The following is a 17075-nucleotide window of genomic DNA, read 5'->3' on the forward strand; positions in this document are numbered from 1 at the left end:
GACATGTTTCACTGTTCAAGCTTGTCAAAACAATGATGTATTTGGCCACTGGCCTCTTGACGTACTTTTCTAAGCTTCGTTTTTAAAAATGCGGCTCTTCTGTTCACCTCAGCACAAATGCAATTCCAGGTAAGTATGGATTTTCTTTTCAGTGTCTGCCTCCAGTTTGAACAGCTTTTACCATGGTGTGTTTCTTGGCAGAGCTCCCAGAATTTTTTTGGTTTGGTTATTTGAGAGTGCAAGACATTTAATTTATATATTAAATGAGCAAGACAGAATCATTCTTAATCTCTTCACCTACTTTGTCTGCAGGTTCTAAACAAAGCAGTGTCACTGTGGTTGGTTGTGCTGCACACGGATATATGGTATTAGATAATAGAGAAAGTTCCCTACACATACTTTTCCAACACACCCATTAGTAGACTCAGTTGATGGTGCTCAGGTATTTAACCCTGAGATATGCTTGACTGCAGTGCCAGTGGTCTTTGTTTTAGTAGCAGTTCAGTTGAGCAAGACACATGTGAGGCCCTGTGCTCAAATTGTTTCTCTACAACAGCAGTGTGCTGCTTGTTATGGCAGGTGAGGAGGACTTCTAACTCTTGCCTCTTATTGAGAGAACGTCTTAGGAGCTGATGCTGCAGCTTGAGTACACATACACCTGGATTAAATTGAAATTTGGAGTAGAGGTTAAATTAGAAACTGTCCTCAACAGATTAAGCACTGTGTGTAGTTTTAAAATGAGAGAAGGGAATTTCCCGCCTCGAGAGTGCAGCTGTTTTTACTTGCTTGCTCACTGTATCAGTTTTTGTTTCCAGATAACTGTATGACAAATACAAATGAAAATCACTGGCTTCTTCTGTGTTGTCATCATTTGGGTGGCTGGGATCTGAAATCTGCTTTTCTTGGTAATGGTTCTAAATGAGAACATAAACCTGTGGGGATCAGCATCAGCAGTCATACACCATCAGGACAGTACAACTGGAAGAAGAGTAGGGTTTTATAACCTGCTTTTCTTTACGTCTCAAAGCAGTTTGCAGTCATATTCCTTTCCTTTCTCTCCCCCAGCAGGCACCTTGTGAGGTAGGTGGGGCCGAGATATGAGAGAACCGTGACTGCCCCAAGACCATCCAGCGGGCTTCATATAGAGCGAGGAACTGAATCTGGTTCACCAGATAATGTGCCGGTGCACTAGCACTTTAACAAAGGAGTTAAGCAACGCTGCATCCTGGCCGCTTTTTAACTACTAAATCAACTTGGTGCAGCATCTAAAAAATCCAAGCTTTCATTTTCCAGAGCTTGTTGGTAAAATGATTCCTGCCTTATTGTATGTAGATCCCATTCACAAGTGGACTTTAGGAAAGCATTGTGCCGTTACTGCATACTTTAAAGAGGAGCAGATAAATGACCAGAAGTCCTCATCTTTACCCAAAAACATCAAAATTATAGGTGACAAATAGAAACCACAACATCGAACAATAACAACAAAAGTCTTTAAATATCTTGGCATAGTCTTACAATCACCTGGATGTTAGCTCAGGCAATGCATGCTGCAGAGACTGCCCACAGAGCATCCTCTGCCATTCTAAGATTATGCTTTATCCCTACAGCAATCAAGGTCTTCCAAGGAAAGGTTACCCAGCTCTTATATGACTCCTAGCTTTGTATTTACAAAGAAAGGTGTTTACTGGAAGCAAGTACCCACAAACAGCCTTTGGAGTCCATGATGTTTTGCAAATGCCCTTCTTAGAGGCTAGGCTGATCTTGGAGATACATATGTGAAGAAGAGATTGAATTTATACTCCACCCTTCACTACTAGAAATCTCCAAGCAACTTACAATTTCCTTCCCCTCCCCACAACAGATGTGCTGCAAAGTAGGTAAAGCTAAGAGCTCTAACAGAAACTGATCTTGAGGAACAGCTTTACAAGAACTTGTAACTGACTCAAGGTCACATCAGCAGGTACATGTGGAGGAGTGGGGAATCAAACCAGGTTCTCCCAGGTAAGAACCTGTGTACTTAACCACTAGACCAAACTGGCTACTAGTGTCCACCTGCTGGCTATAAATCATTTTCAACCCAGTAGGTCTAGTATCCTTGATCCTTGCTGAGGGCCACCGCTCAATCTGGCAAAGAGCAATTGAGCATGGCGTCTCCCACGTTTTACTGCCTCTCGGGTATCAAAAAGCAAAACAATTGAACAGCAGTTCTGGGATCATGCCCTGTAATTAGATATTAATGATAAGGGAAATCACAGTAATCAGGCAGTGTCAAGCAAAAAATACAATAATTGACATTTAGCTAAATGACTGGGGAAGGCAATGGCAAACTACCCCATAAAAAGTCTGCCGTGAAAGCAATGTCACCCCAGAGTCGAAAACGACGGGTGCTGACCACCTTTACCTTTTTAAAAAAATGTATATACCATACCACAAGTATACTTTGAAAATTCTTTGTCTATAATAGAGTTAGGTGTTAATGATTTTTCAACAATGTTAAATCTTTCATCCTTTTGCACACATTACTCTAGAAAAGTCTCCACTTGGTCAGTTCTATAAGGACCAAGAGCACTTTCAAAATGCCATCTGTGGGAAAACCTGATAACTCAGAGGCTGCCATATTAAACTTAAAAAAGTACACATTTTGAAATCCAGAGATGCTCCTCTAGGTCATCCTCAACAGAAAGGAGATACATGGAAGACTTTAAAGTAAAAAGCAAACAAAAAACAAAGCTAACTATTGAACATTCACAAATTTCTCAAGATTAACAGAAGCAAGGGCCTTTGGGCAAGCCAAAGAAATATGTGCACATAGGAAAGAATTTATTTTTTCACCACTGGCTGAGAAGCAGGCTTTGCTAGGAGTTTCTCCAGGAGTGTGAAGTTATACTAAATACAATCTTTTAACAAGAACCAAACTCACAAAACTGCTTTTTGTCTAAATGCAGTGACCAAATTTATTCTAGCAGCCTCATATTGCAATTGCCAGAACTGGCATCTCAAATAGTGTTCTTTCTGGGTTCACAGTAGTTTTGGAAAGCTGTTAAAATCTCTTACCAGGGTCTCATTAGGATGTGCAAACACACCTTGCAAATTTAAAGGGCTTTGTCTCTAGCAAACTTTTATGGGCTTTGTCTCCTATGCAGTGAAGCAAGACTGCAATTTTTTTAATCCCCAGGCTTGTTTTCAGCCTTGGTGACCTCAAGGTACAGTTTCAACTTTTGTTCCTGTCTGCAGTTCTCTAAATTTCCGGGAAAGGATAAAACTCATGGAGACTTTAAATGCTTCATTGCTTTAGAAGGGATGCAATCTGGAACCTTCCTGTTCAGTGCTGGAGATCCAGGCCAACTTGACACCATATAATGCCTCCTTTTGGCTGTGACTTTCCAAGTTAAGGTAGTAAGGGCAATCGTTCTCAGGTCCATTCTATTTACAAACAATTTCAACTAGCAGGAAAAAAGGTGGAGCTCCACCCAAGAGAACCAAACCAAGTCATACACTGATATTGAAGGAGGAGCGCAATGTTCCGTTACAGATATACAATGAATATATATACCACAGTAAGCAAATACCGGCTCCAGTGGCAGTCTCTATGGTCTTAATGAAATGAAGATGACTATGAACCACGCCTACACTATGGCACAAGGCGCCTGACCATGCACTCGCTGAAATTCCGCACTCGATCACTGCGTTTCATGGGGCTGTTTCTTTGCTCCCCAGGGAACATCAATAAACCCATATCTAGGTTAAGCTCCCATTAAATACGGTCCTGTAGCGTTTTCGAAAAGAGCTGCGTTCTTTCCTCATAGTTTTACAGGCACTAACTATACATGCTGCCGCGAAGGCTTGCCAGATATTGCAGCGTGCGTGTCTGTCCGAGCCGCTTGCCAGATATTGCAGCGTGCGTGTCTGTCCGAGCCGCTTCTCTCCTCCGACCCCCCCCCCCGTTGTCACAGTAACAGTGGAACCAATGTCCGCTGAAAGGACTGTTGCGGGTTCCACCCCCTTTGCAATCAGGCGAGTGTTTGCCGTTTAAGACGCTAACGGCCACGCAGGGCAGCGGACAGCAAGGGAAGGCGAGTGAAAGAAGGAGCAGGGAGTGGCTGGGTTTAAAGATTTTATCCTTCGCTGCCCGGAAAAGGGGACGATGCCATCTTGGGGGCGTGGCTGGCACTGAACGCTGCCGCGGTCATGCGAATGCGCGTTGCCAGGGATATGCGGCCTAGGGGGCGGGGCCAATGAGATCGTATTTTTTGACGGCAACTCGGAGCTCCGCAGTTTCACCTCGCCCAGTTAGTTGCTATGCTTTTAAAAAGGTGAAGGTAGTCCCCTGTGCAAGCACTAGTCGTTTCCGACTCTGGGGTGACGTATCACGACGTTTTCACGGCAGACTTTTTACGGGGTGGTTTGCCATTGCCTTCCCCAGTCATCTACGCTCCCCCCCCCCCCCCAGCAAGCTGGGTACTCATTTTACCGACTTCGGTAGGCTGAGTTAACCTCGAGCCGGCTACCTGAACCCAGCTTACACTGGGATAGAACTCAGATCATGAGCAGAGAGCTTGAATTGCAGTTTTACCACTCTGCACTACGAGGCTCCTCATGTTATGCGTTTAGGAATGTGCAAATGAGAGGCAGGAATTCAGCCGGAGAAACCCGGCCCTTCCTGCTCAGCTTTACCGCATTTATACGCCTGAGCAGCTGTGAAATGTAGAAGATTCAACTAGGGCTACCAACTCTGACTTCAGAAATTCCTGAAGATTTTTTGGGTTAGGGGTGGTGGGCGGGATTGGGGGGCGGAGCGGAGGGTGCTCGGTGGCGGTGTGTGATTCTGATGCTGTAATGACGACCAACCAAAGCTGCCAATATCCCCAGTGGAACTGTTCCCTGAAGTTTGGGATCATTTGGATCCCAACAGGATTCCAGACCCCTGCCAGAATAAAGATAGCCCTGCAGAGCACACCTTTACCAAGGTGAAGCTTATTGCAGGAAGCTATAAGCACTCCTGGATTGTCATCATTATTTGTCCTCATGAGATGGCGCATTTCCTTGCATTCTGAAGTGTGTTGGGGGGGGTGGGGGTGGGATGATAACTCACTTCTTTGTGTTTCCCTGTTTATGTACCTTGCAAGTGTTGGGGGTATGGACACTGAAATAAAATCAGTGTTTTGCAGCCATGATCAAGGTTAACAAGATGTTAAATAAAGGACGTTCTTCTCTGTTTTGGCAAAGACACCCCCCCCCTGCAGTGTACAACCTTACCCTAAAGTTTATTAATAAACAATATGTTTTAATGAAATGCAAACTAATTTTCTAATGAACCATGTGGACAGCATATAGCAGACATGATAAAATGTACCCAGATGATGCATTTCACTGGGTGTAAAAATGCCTGTCTGGTAACTGTCGCTTGGGATGGGACCACTGTTGAAAAGGCTGCTGTTTACTGTGCTGGATCTTGTCTAAGAAAATTGGAGTATAGCCTTTCCCTGAAAATCTCAAAAGAACCTGTGTTGTATTTGTTTAATGGGTTTTTTAGTTACTTTGCAACTGGAAGAGTTTTGCAGTGAATTAGAATATGGTCAGACACAGTTAAGGTGAGTCGACTGTACCCAGTAAGCTGTCAGGGAGCATCTTCAGGATCTCACCACTAGACAGAAAATCCTGAGAGCCCTGCACAGTCACACACAATATTTCCTCTAAGCTGTGGAGTCTTGTGAGCAAAAATTCTACATTGTGAGCTACTGGCATTAAAGTTGTGAGCAAGTGATTTGGCTGCATAAATCAGTTTGCTCTGGGACTATTTTTTCTGAGCTAAGACAAAAATGCGTGAGCCAGAGGCTAATAAACTGAGCTAGGTCATACTAATTCAGAGGGAACACTGGTCACACATGAAACTCTTGCACTGTATCAGATCATTGACCCATTATGGGTGATATTGTCTACTCAGACTGGCAGCTGTTGTCCAGGAACTTGAACCAGGCCTTTCATATCACCTACTACCTAGTCCTTTTAACTGGAAGTGCTGGGGGTTGAACCTGGGACTTTTTGCATGCCAAGCAGATGTCCCACCACTGAGCTGTAGCCTCTCCTTTCATTTGTTTCACCAGCCTATGGTCTGGTCTGTTGGAAGAAGGAATCTCAGCATTGTCTTTTGCTCTTCCAGGCTTCTAAGGCCAAGACATCCTTAGTAGTGGGGAATGGCTCAGAAACGAAGGACTGGCCCCAAACTTGAACTCACTGCAGACCAAAAGCAGCAAATGCGAGAGGCTTTTGACCTGCTGGATGCTGATGGCACAGGCACCATTGATGTGAAAGACCTGAAGGCAAGTTTCTTGGTTTATTTGCTCCCTGCATGCTGAAAGACCAAAATGGAATCCCTTGTTTATTTCAGTAGTTACAGAGGGATAGCCAGAGCCACCTTAAGTCTGTTGCAACAATACTGAACAGGAATTTTGTTGCAAGATTAATAAGATTTTATTCCAGCACAAACTTTTGTGACCTAGTCATTTTGTGAGGTGAGTGTAATGGTTCTTACTAAGTGGATGCTTATGTATGAGGTTATGAAGAAAAAAATATATAAATGTCCAGTCAAAGGCCATGAAGTACAAGGTGAGATACTGCTAAGTATTTCTAATGTGATTGAAATACATCCTGCATTTTATGGCCAAACAGCATTGAAGGATGCTACAGCTATGGAAAGGCTTTTCTGCTGTAGTTATGAGAGTGCATTTTAACAAAGCAAACTATAAAAGTTTTAAGGGGGGAATTAAATATCCAGGCTCTTTTAAATCTATTTTTATGTGACAGGACTGTCTGAAAATGAGAATTTTTGAGGAAAGTTCTTTTGGAAATTCCTAGTGAACTGCCTGACCTTATTCCTTTCAACCCTATCTCTGTTTTCCTAGAACTCTCAAGTGTCATTGAATACAAAGTTCATTTTGAATTCATTTAGAATCTTCTAACAGTTGCTAAAGTATTATCAGCAGTGGGCAGCCCAATCCAGACATACGTGGCAGGTGGCTGCTCAGGGGTAGGCGGATCTACGGCGCCGCTAGTCGGCTTTCAAAGGGGCTCGCGCCGGAGTGCAGCGTGCCCTAGTGGTGGCCACCGCCAGTAGATGTGTAAGATACACTGGAGTGTGGCCTCCCTGAGCTACGCGAGGGCGGGGACAGGAGGGGGCGCTTCTGCGGGGACAGCAGGAATTGGCTGGTGGCGGGCGGGGAGCCGGGTCATGTAATGCCTGCCACCGGAGAGAGCGCTCTGCGGCAATAGGCTGCCTGCATGCCCCACCCCCTTCATGCACACACCAAGCCCCATGGTGTGGCTGTGTAATCCATGGGGGAGCATCCGGTCAGCACTTACCACTAGTTCCATGGAGCAGGCTACCCATCAAAGGGGTGAAGCCAAGCCTCTGTCAGTGTCCCCCCCCATGGCCTGCATGGGCGGATGGCCTCACAGATGCCGCAGGGGCCCCCTGCCAGGACACAGTAGGCCACCTACTGCAGGCACCGCCAAAGGTGCCGGCGGCAGTCCCCATGGTGGCTTCCGCTCATGCCCACCCGCAGAGAATCGGACACCCATGAGGGGCATGCGACAGTGTCGAAGTGGCTGTGTGACGCACTTGCCGCCCCCTGCCCCCAGATCCCGCTTGAATAAGGACTCCACGCAATGTGCAGGAATCAGATTTATTGAAGTGCAGGGCTCCAGAGGGAGTCACCTTGAGGAGGAAAGGGTGTCGCCATCAGACTGTGGTAGTCCCATGGTGGTGAGGGGGTGGTGGTGGGGGAGGGTGCCAACCTATCATGGGAGTAGGTACCGACAGCGGGAATTCACCCCCCGGCTCTTGTGCCAGCGAGTGCCACCGCGGCATTCTCGGCCACCAAGCCAAAGAGGAGAACCTTCTCTGCCCCAGTCCAGTTCGGCTGTCGGTGCCGCTCTGTCTGCCGCCATTCCTCCTACGGGCAGTGGAATGCAGGGGCTGCTGACCACAACTGGCTGATAGTGGGCACTCTCATGCCGCCCCACCCAGCTTTTGCACGGTACACCAGCAGGGCATCCGGTGGTCTCGACGGCCCCACGCCCCCACTCAGGCAGGGCCCCTCACAGCTCCAGCGGTGTCTGGAAGCTGTGGTGGAGTGCGTCGGGGCAGCAGCCAGGGCACCGTAGCCCGCGCCACATCGCGCAAACCATGGAGGCCCATGATGGGTGGTGCCCCCTCATCCCACCTCCAGAGCCCCCCCGGGTGCGGACGCTGCACATCCTCCCCGCGCTCTATGTGTGGGTTGGTGGTGGTGGAGACGTCGGGCGCGTAGATAGCGGGAGTGCCTGAGCACTTTGCGTCTTGAGGATGCCACCTGTCTGAACCGCTTCCTCTTGGACCACGCCGCCAACCAGGACCTGTGTGAGCAGTTGGCTGGCCTCCGCCCCATCCCTGTCTTGCAGTGGATCCTCATTTCCCTGCGATTCCTGGTGGCCAGCTCCTTCCAGGGCATGGTGGCTGAGGTCCTGGAGTCTCCCAGTTGTCGGCCAGCCGCTGCCTCCACTCCTTCCTAGACACCATGCTTCAGCGCCTCCAGCAGCATGTGTGGTTCCCAACAGGTGAGGTGGAGCTGAGGACAGCCAGAGATGGCTTTGCGGCGGTCGCAGGGTTCCCCAATGTCGTGGGGGCTGTGGACTGCACGCATGTTGCCCTGGTGGCCCTGCGGGAGGATCGCATAGTGTACTGGAACAGGCACCACTTCTACAGCCTCAATGTGCAGGCTTCATGCGACCACCAGGGAGTCTTCACAGATCTGGTGGTGAAGTTCCCAGGGAGCATGCACGACACCCAGATCTTCACGTCCTCAGGCCTCAACCGCCTCCTGGCAGCCTGGCCAGATGGCCAGGGGTGGTTGCTAGGTAAGGCCACCAGGTGGTGGTGTAGGGTGCCCCTCCCATCCCCTGTTCTCACCTTCCTGTCCTCCACAGGTGACCGAGGGTACCTGCTGCTGCCCTACCTGCTGACGCTGTACCAGGAGGACGCGCCCGAGGACCGGGCAGCGTACAACCAGGCACACATGGCCACTCGTATGGTCCTCGAGCGTGCCTTCAGGCAGCTGAAGATGAGGTTCCGCTGCCTGCACCACACAGGTGGTCGACACAGCATGCAGCCCCTGCCTGTGGCTAAGCTGGTGGCCGTGTGCATCATGCTGCACAACATCACCACCTGGCAATGCCTGCTGGCCCCCTAGGACCTTCCCCTCCCGGACCCTGGGTTGCCAATGCGGGAGAATGAGGAGGCGGGGGCACGGGCCGCTGCCCAGCAGGACTTTGGGGGGCACTTGAATCGGTAGTGTGTGTGAGCTCACATATGGGCCACTCGGAGTGCAGGCAGGGCACCCAAGGACGAGAGCATGCCGGGAGTGAGGCCTGTCTCACGCCTGGGTCGCCGGGGGGACCCCGCGCACTCCCATGTATGCTTCTGCTTCTTGGGCACTTCATTCTATTATTAAACTACAATTGTCGGGACCACTCTCGGGATCCCTTCAATAATTCATGCACTTGTTGGAAAAGGCATGGGGAAGATGATGAAATGGCAGGTAGAGCTGAAGTCCTGGGGGGAGACACAAAAAACAATGACAAGGTAGAAAAACATAGGGAGGAGACGCGGGAACCCCAGTGCAATGCCGGGAGCAGGGTTCTCGCATGCCTTGGCCGTGGGACTGTCAGGCAGGGCACCACGGCAGGCATTCTGTGAGGTGTGAGTGGCCACAGACTCGACTCCCCGCTGAAGCCGCCCCTCGGCAGCCAGCAGCCACCAGGGATGATAGCCGCCACTCCCACCTCCTCATGTGCTCCCTGGGCTGAGCAGGCGCACCTTCAAGTTCGCAGGTTTCCCTCATTTGCACTGCCCCCTGCTTGTGGCCCCTGCATGACCCCACCAAGACCACTCCGAAGGGGGCCGGGAGGAGCCGATCATGCTGACACTCTCAACCAGTACCAACCCCGCCCCCGGCATGTATTGGCTGTAAGCCGCCTCAGTACACAGCAGAGGCGGCTTGGCTTAGTGAGCTACTCCCCCGCCTCATAATGCTGGGATCGTGGGTTTGAGGCTGCCCTGTGGCAGGAATGCTGACACGGCCAGCTTCCCTCTTTATTGAGCCTGCCATCCAGCCACCATTATTTTTGGTCGGCCAAGTCCCCTCCCTGGGTCGCCCCCCCTTTTCTGTGGGCACCCACCCCAACCATGGCACCCCTGTCAGCTGCATCACAGACCCAGACGCTGTGGACACATGGTGCAACCCCAGACAAGTGTCTGCCTCGCCGCCTATCAGCCCCCCATTCACCGATAAAGCCCACTACAGTCCCCACAATCTGCACTAAGTGGGTGCCTCGAGAGTTCCCCTGGCCACAGAGCCATGCCCGTGGGACAGCCACAAGCGAGTGCGCGGGGAATACAAGGGGCCAGGGTGAGGTAGGAAAACTGAAAGACACAGACGATGAAATGGGCACGCTGGGCTAAGTTTATTGATCTGCTAGCGGAGTGAGCAAGATTGCACGTGGAGGTTCCTGGCTCCCGCAGTCCGAGATGCCGTTGCTGGAGGACACATCCACACCTGCAGGGCTGCTGGGGCCAGGTGGCTGTGCTCTGGCAGCCGCAGAGGTTGCTGCGCAGTGCACACACCTGAAAGACAAAGAGACCAGGGGGGGCGTCGTCGGCTGCAGGCATAGGACTCCAACCCTGGGCGAACCTGCGGTGAGCAGGGTGAGCATCCTGGCTGCCTTTGTTGGAGCCATCCCACACATTTCCAGCTGTCCTTCATCATGGGCCAGCTGCATTGCATGCGAGCCCGCAATCACAGCAGCCGCGGCAGAGGCGAGTCGCTGGCTGGGCTGTGGAAAGCCGGAACACATGTCACATCCCCTTTGCCTTGGCATGGGGATTCCCGAGACACGGGGTGTGGGGGACAACAGTGGGATGGGCAGCCAAGGCGCACCCCCACATGCACATGTACGGGGGCTGGCACCCCACCCGGAGCTGCAACCACGCTGGCCGGTCTTGGGGGCTGCGAGGGCTCCTAGCCAGACTTACCTGTCCATATGGGGGGCTCTGGAAGCGAGACCTGTTAGGACTATGATGCACAAGTGGTTAAGCAGGCAGCCCAGACTTAGCTCACCTCCCCCCAAGTCCAGCATCTATAATTTAAGTAACATCCCTCTATGTGCCACCACCAAGTGCACCCCTCCTCACGCTTAGTCCGCACGGCACGGCCCTCTGGAGCAGAGTGCCGTGCACCCTGTCCTCCCTGGGGAGTTGTGTGTGGCCGGAGTCAAAACCTTTGTAGGGTGGGGGGGCACTGATTGGGTGCGGGAGGGGGGCCATGCCCAGCCTGCAGCGGGAGGGGATTGGTGGGCCAATAACATGGCTCCCAAAGGGGTTTCTGTGCTGCCATGCCGGCGCCGCCAGCGTGTGCTTCCTGCTTCCACTAGTGCCTATGGAGTACGCCAGCGTTTTCTGCGGCACAAGTTTGCGCCTGGCAGGGGGTGGGGTGCGTTCCCACACTGAAAGCTCTTTGGGAGCTGACCAGCAGTGGCCACGCCCCTGGGTTGGCCCCCTCCTAAGCCGACATGCTGCCCTGCGCCTCTGCTGCACCCCAAGTGCAGCACGGTGGCACTCCGCCATCAGCCCGTGGTGGTGGCCCGCTGCGGCAGCCAAAGAGTGGCGCATGCTCCATTTCCGCCGGCGCAGAGGAGGATCCGCCGGCGAAAGTCTCCAGACCGCCGGTGTAGCAGTAAGTCTGCTTCCGCAGCCCTTTCGGCCCTCCTCCTCTGGATTGCTCTGTAAGTGGAGTACTTCCACACTCCTGTCTGGTGGTTTAACTGTACCTGGAATGACAGTACTTTACAGTTCAAGAGAAAGGGAGACAGTACTTTACTGTTCAAGAAAAAGGGAAAGCAAATCAAATACTGAACTCTGTTAACTCTGTTACACAAAACACTAAAGAGTGCCTTGAATGGAAGTTTGTGTGTGTTCCTCCCCCTCCCCCCTTTCTTGAAATGTCTGTTGCATTGATGGAGGTCTTGTTTGGATCAAGCTTAGAGAGAGGGAGTTAACTCTTCTCCCCTAGCACTGTGTTCCCTACCACAAACAGCAGTGGGGAACTGCTGTTTGCCCTGTTGAAGCAAACATAAGTGTACCCCTGTCAAGTGTCATGTTTTTCCTTTCTTTGTTGATACTTGCCTTATAATGTCTGAAGGTGTCCATACGAGCACTGGGGTTTGAACCCACAAAGGAAGAGCTGAAGAGAATTGTGCTCGAAGTGGATAAAGAAGGAACAGGAAAAATTGGCTTTGATGCCTTTTATTCTGTGATGACTACAAAAATGGTATGTTTGCAATTCATCAGTGTATATATAAATGGACATGTTCTACTTTAAGAAGTCTTGAGGTACCACAGGGACTGTCATACATATTGTGGCAGATGGCTTTGTGGCCTAACAATGTCACTTTTGTCAGATGGATGCAGAAACGGAGAGGTGGTGAAATCAGAGCAGGTGGGAAAGCAAGGGGCCAACACTGTGGGACCAACAAGTCTTTGTTCTTGTTCTGGGAGTGAGTGAAGGCCCAATTGCTAGCCACCCTATTCCCCATCAAGCTTTCTTCCGGATGGCACTGCTCTGGAGGGAAGACAACTGTTCTTTTTCTCTTCTGGAGCAATGAGGAAGTCTTTCTTGGCCTCTAGTTAATTAGATTTAGAGGAAGGTGTTGTCTTCCCTGCCCTTGCAAGATATTGGGGTTTCCTCATCCATGAGTAGTGTAACTGAAGTTGCTGGTACAGCTTTTTGCCTCTTTCCTCAAGTGCTCATCTGGGTGAGTCATTTGTTAAAAATCATTCCCCACTTCAGCTCTCCCCACCCCTCTTTATGGGAGAAAAGATGATTGACATATCTTCTGCAGTGTGAAAAGTAGCTGCTGGTTGTATGTGGGAAAATTACCAGAGGGGAAAAGGTTAAGAATTTCCAACACACTCTGACCTTCCACTGCAAATGGTAACCCTCTTGACTGCATTTTGTAAATGAGAAAAAGGTGATCTGGGAAATTCACAACAGATTGACACAGGTGGTGTTTATCATGGATTTTTGTCTGCTGTCATATGAGAATATCTACTTTTGAAAATAACTTTTTAGTGTACTAGCAGTCTGGTGTAAACATGTTAAGGATCTTGTGATTTTGACTGTTGACTATTTCATATCAAGTCTTTTGTAGAAAGGTTTTGTTGCATTTCAGGTATTCTCCCTGGTAGGATATGAAATGCCTGTATAGAATCTGGCAGTATTGGGTTTTTCATGGATTTCCACAGGTTCTTAGAAATGCTGATTCGTGATGAAATAACCTGGATGTGGAGTGGCAAGATGTAGGCATTCACACAGAGTGGAGCAGGGATTCTAGGAGCCCCACTTCAAGTAGTTGAAAATGCTGTCAAGTTGCAGCCAACTTATGGCAATCCAATAGGGTTTTCAAGGCAAAAGGTGAACAGAGGTGGCTTACCATTGTCTGCCTCTGCATAGTGACCCTGGATTTCCTTGGTGGTCTTCCATCCGTATACTGATGAGGGCCTACCCTGCTTATCTTCCGAGATTGGACACAATTGGACTAGCCTGGGGCCATCCAGGTCAGGATAGGCAGCACAGAGCCTGTGACATTTCTGTGGGATTTCTGCTGCAGTTTCTAATGACGGAAATACTTCTGTACAACAAAAAATTGAATGAGGAGAACATAAACTCAAATGTTTGCCAATGAGTTCAAGAAGTATGGGCTTTATTTATAAAACCTATATGGTGCCATTCTGCTCAGTGAAGTCCTCCAAGGTGGCTAATAGGGAAAATAAAACATTATAAAAACACGGGATCAAAAGAATTCCTAAAAGTAATTAAAACAAAAACTGAAATACGTATTTAAAGTACCTAAAACACAGAGCAGGAAGGAGGGATCATTGAGGGAATGCCAGGTTGAACAAAAAGTCTTCATCCACTGGTAGTAGGGGACAGATGAATATCCCTGGAGGGGAGAACAGTTTTGATGCCGTGGCTGAAAAGGCTGTCTTGATTTATACCAGAAGGCAAGGCACCAAAAACAAGGCCTTGGAAGATGACCTTAGTGGTCAGGTAGGTTTTTATGGCAGGTAGTCCCCTCAGGTATGCTGGCTCCATGCTATATAGGTCAACCGAATCACCTTGAATTGGGCCCAGAAACAAATTGGAAGCTAATTTAGGTAGGCCAAGATTAGAATGATATGATTGATATGATGAGTCTACAGTCTCACTGTAGCATTCTGCACCAACTGAAACTTCCAAGCTTTATTCAAGGGCAGTCCCATGTAGAGCACATTGTAGTATTGTAATCTAGATGTTACTAGGGCATGCACTACAATGGCCAGACATTTTTTGCCCAGGAAAAGATGCAGCTGGCTGACCAGTCGAAGCTGGTAAAAGACACTCCTGGTCACAGCTGCTACCTGCTTATCCAACAGTAGGCCTGGGTTCAAGAAGCAGCCCCAAGCTATGGACCTGATTCTTCAAGGGGAATGCAACTCCATCCAGAAGAGGGAACTCCCTAAATCCTGGGTCAAGCCTTCCTCTCAACAATAACACTTCAGTCTTGTCAAGATTAAGCTCCCGTTTATTGGCCTGCATCCATTCCTAAGATTGCCTCCAGGCACTGGTTCAGGGTTTCTACAGCTTCCCTGAGATCCATCAGAAGTGTGGAACAGAGCTGAGCATCATCTGCATATTGGTGACATCCCTGCCCAAATCTCCAGATGAGTTCACTCAGCAATTTCATGTGGATGTTGAAAAGCATAAAAGGGTAAGCTGGAGCCCTGAGGACAGCCTAGAGGCCAATGGGATAAGTAGCTTGCCCTCCTTCTGAAGCCCAATTCTAGCTGGCAGACCAAGCCAGGCAAAGTGAGTGCCAAAGGTGCCTCCCTCCCTCCCTCCTTCCAAGCATGTGAGCAAAGCTTTTAAGTTTAAATGAAATATTGGCAGCAGCTGAGCACAAGTAATGCTTGTGCTTGGCCTTTGAACTTGAGAAGAGCAGAAATGGCCATAGAATTCAGAGGTCCGGGTGTGAGCCTTTGTCCTGCATTTCTGTGTTAAGTCACAAATAGATCCCAAAGAAGAAATCTTGAAGGCCTTCAAGCTATTTGAGGACAGTGAGAGTGGCAAGATCTCCTTCAAGAACCTCAAGCAGATTGCCAATGAGATAGGAGAGAAACTGACAGATGAAGAATTGCAGGTAGGTGTGGCAGCTTTGTCTTGCCTTGGTGGCTGGGATCTGGCTTTTATCCTCCAGGCACACAAGTCACAGTAATGTGTCTAATTGTTTTATTTCATTCATAATAAAACAGAGGGGAGGGGTCCTTCATGTGTCATAATCCCTCCCTTAGTTTGTGGAGCCCAGAGGTCAGGAGCAAGCTATGTTTTCTTGGTGTAAAGTGTGTGTGAGAAGATGTGCATGTGTGTGTACTAGGGCAGCATGGAACCAATCATCTAGTGACCAGGCCAGAGTACACATGTCTTCGTCCTCCAAAGGGCTGAATTAACTACTTGCTGGATCTGGCAAAGGGGGAAGAGCAGGACAAAGAAGGGCCCCTTCTCTCATCCTGGGACAAGGATGCCTAATGCTGCATCCAGAATTCCTTGCCAAGCCATGAACCTAGTCCAGGATCACCAGCCTTTTCTGTAAGGAGAGCTACTTCTGAGTAGTGAAAATTATCCCAAGCTAGTTCCTCCCCTCTGTCCAGCAGGTTACCCAGGTTTGTTCTGTCCTAGAAACAGAATATGGATGATGATGAAGAAGAAGATATTGGATTTATATCCCGCCCTCCACTCCAAAGAGTCTCAGAGCGGCTCACAATCTCCTTTACCTTCCTCCCCCAAAACAGACACCCTGTGAGGTGGGTGGGGCTGGAGACGGCTCTCACAGCAGCTGCCCTTTCAAGGACAACTTCTGCCAGAGCTATGGCTGACCCAAGGCCATGCTAGCAGGTGCAAGTGGAGGAGTGGGGAATCAAACCCGGTTCTCCCAGATAAGAGTCCGCACACTTAACCACTACACCAAACTGGCTCTCCAGAAATAGGAAGAACTCCAGAAATAAGCTATTAGCTAAGGAGCGCAGAGGAAAATACCATGAAGGTTTCTTTGAAAAATAAATAAATGGACATGTGAGGTGCTCTGCAGCAGCTAATGAAATTATCTGTAGATCTTGAGCTACCTGTTGGACCCTTGACCTAGCCATTTATTCTTCATTTGTATGAAAGTGGAGTTATTGTTTCAATAAAGGGCCAGACTGTGGGGTTAATTTCTGAATATCTTGAGGAACTGAGGATGGCTCTGAATGTTTCTCTAAATACACACAAACCTAACAGGCCTTGTGAAAAGGGGAAGAATGAGCACCTCTTTTATCTTCTCTTGTTGATCTGCTGCCAGGAGCATTGCTGCTCTTTTTGGATCTCCTGGTTGGGGGAGAAGGAATGTTGTCTGCTTGTTCTATAAGGGGAATTTTCTCACTCTATCTCTCTGCCTTTCTACACACACACACACCTGCTACATCTGACGAAGAGAGCTGTTTCTCTCGAAAGCTTATGCTACAACAAAATTCATTAGTCTTAAAGGTGCTACTGGACTCTTCACTATTTTACACCTGCTGCACTTGTCTTTTCTGCAAGCAGCAAGGCTGCAGTCTGATTCTTTTTCTGCTCTGCAGGAAATGATTGATGAAGCTGATATGGATGGAGACGGGGAAGTGAATGAGCAGGAGTTTCTGAAGATACTGAAGAAAGTTGACAATTAACATTGAATTTCTCTTGTTTCTTGAACATTTGCTCTGCCCTTCGCCCCTCCAGCCTTCCTGTTCTTCAAGGAGCTATGGAGATGGTGGTGGGTGGTTTCTGTTCAGGAATTACAGAATGCATTGGCAGGCAAGCAGTGATGGAGCATAACTGGTAAGAAGGGAAAGGCTGTAGCTTTTTGTTTTTTAGCTCCTAGTATGCACTCCGTTCACATTAAATGCTTCATGCCATTTCAGAACTGTTTCATTG

General features: G+C 49.0%; 1 protein-coding gene across 2 annotated transcripts; it reads left to right on the forward strand.

Annotated features, from left to right (window-relative positions):
• The first annotated feature begins 4203 nt into the window (after window positions 1-4203).
• On the forward strand, window positions 4204-17061 carry LOC132579175 (centrin-2-like). Of its 2 annotated transcripts, none has more exons than XM_060249398.1 (5): window positions 4204-4289; window positions 6161-6320; window positions 12234-12362; window positions 15133-15270; window positions 16742-17061. In XM_060249398.1, exons 2-5 carry the CDS (start codon window positions 6195-6197, stop codon window positions 16826-16828), a joined length of 480 nt encoding a protein of 159 aa, XP_060105381.1. In that variant the 5' UTR covers window positions 4204-4289; window positions 6161-6194; the 3' UTR covers window positions 16829-17061. The 2 variants fall into 2 exon arrangements, with proteins under 2 accessions (XP_060105381.1, XP_060105382.1); XM_060249399.1 differs by having other exon boundaries at window positions 4253-4313.
• Window positions 17062-17075: the final 14 nt, after the last annotated feature.

The sequence above is a fragment of the Heteronotia binoei genome, chromosome 11, assembly GCF_032191835.1.
Source record: "Heteronotia binoei isolate CCM8104 ecotype False Entrance Well chromosome 11, APGP_CSIRO_Hbin_v1, whole genome shotgun sequence".
Classification (NCBI taxonomy): domain Eukaryota; kingdom Metazoa; phylum Chordata; class Lepidosauria; order Squamata; family Gekkonidae; genus Heteronotia; species Heteronotia binoei.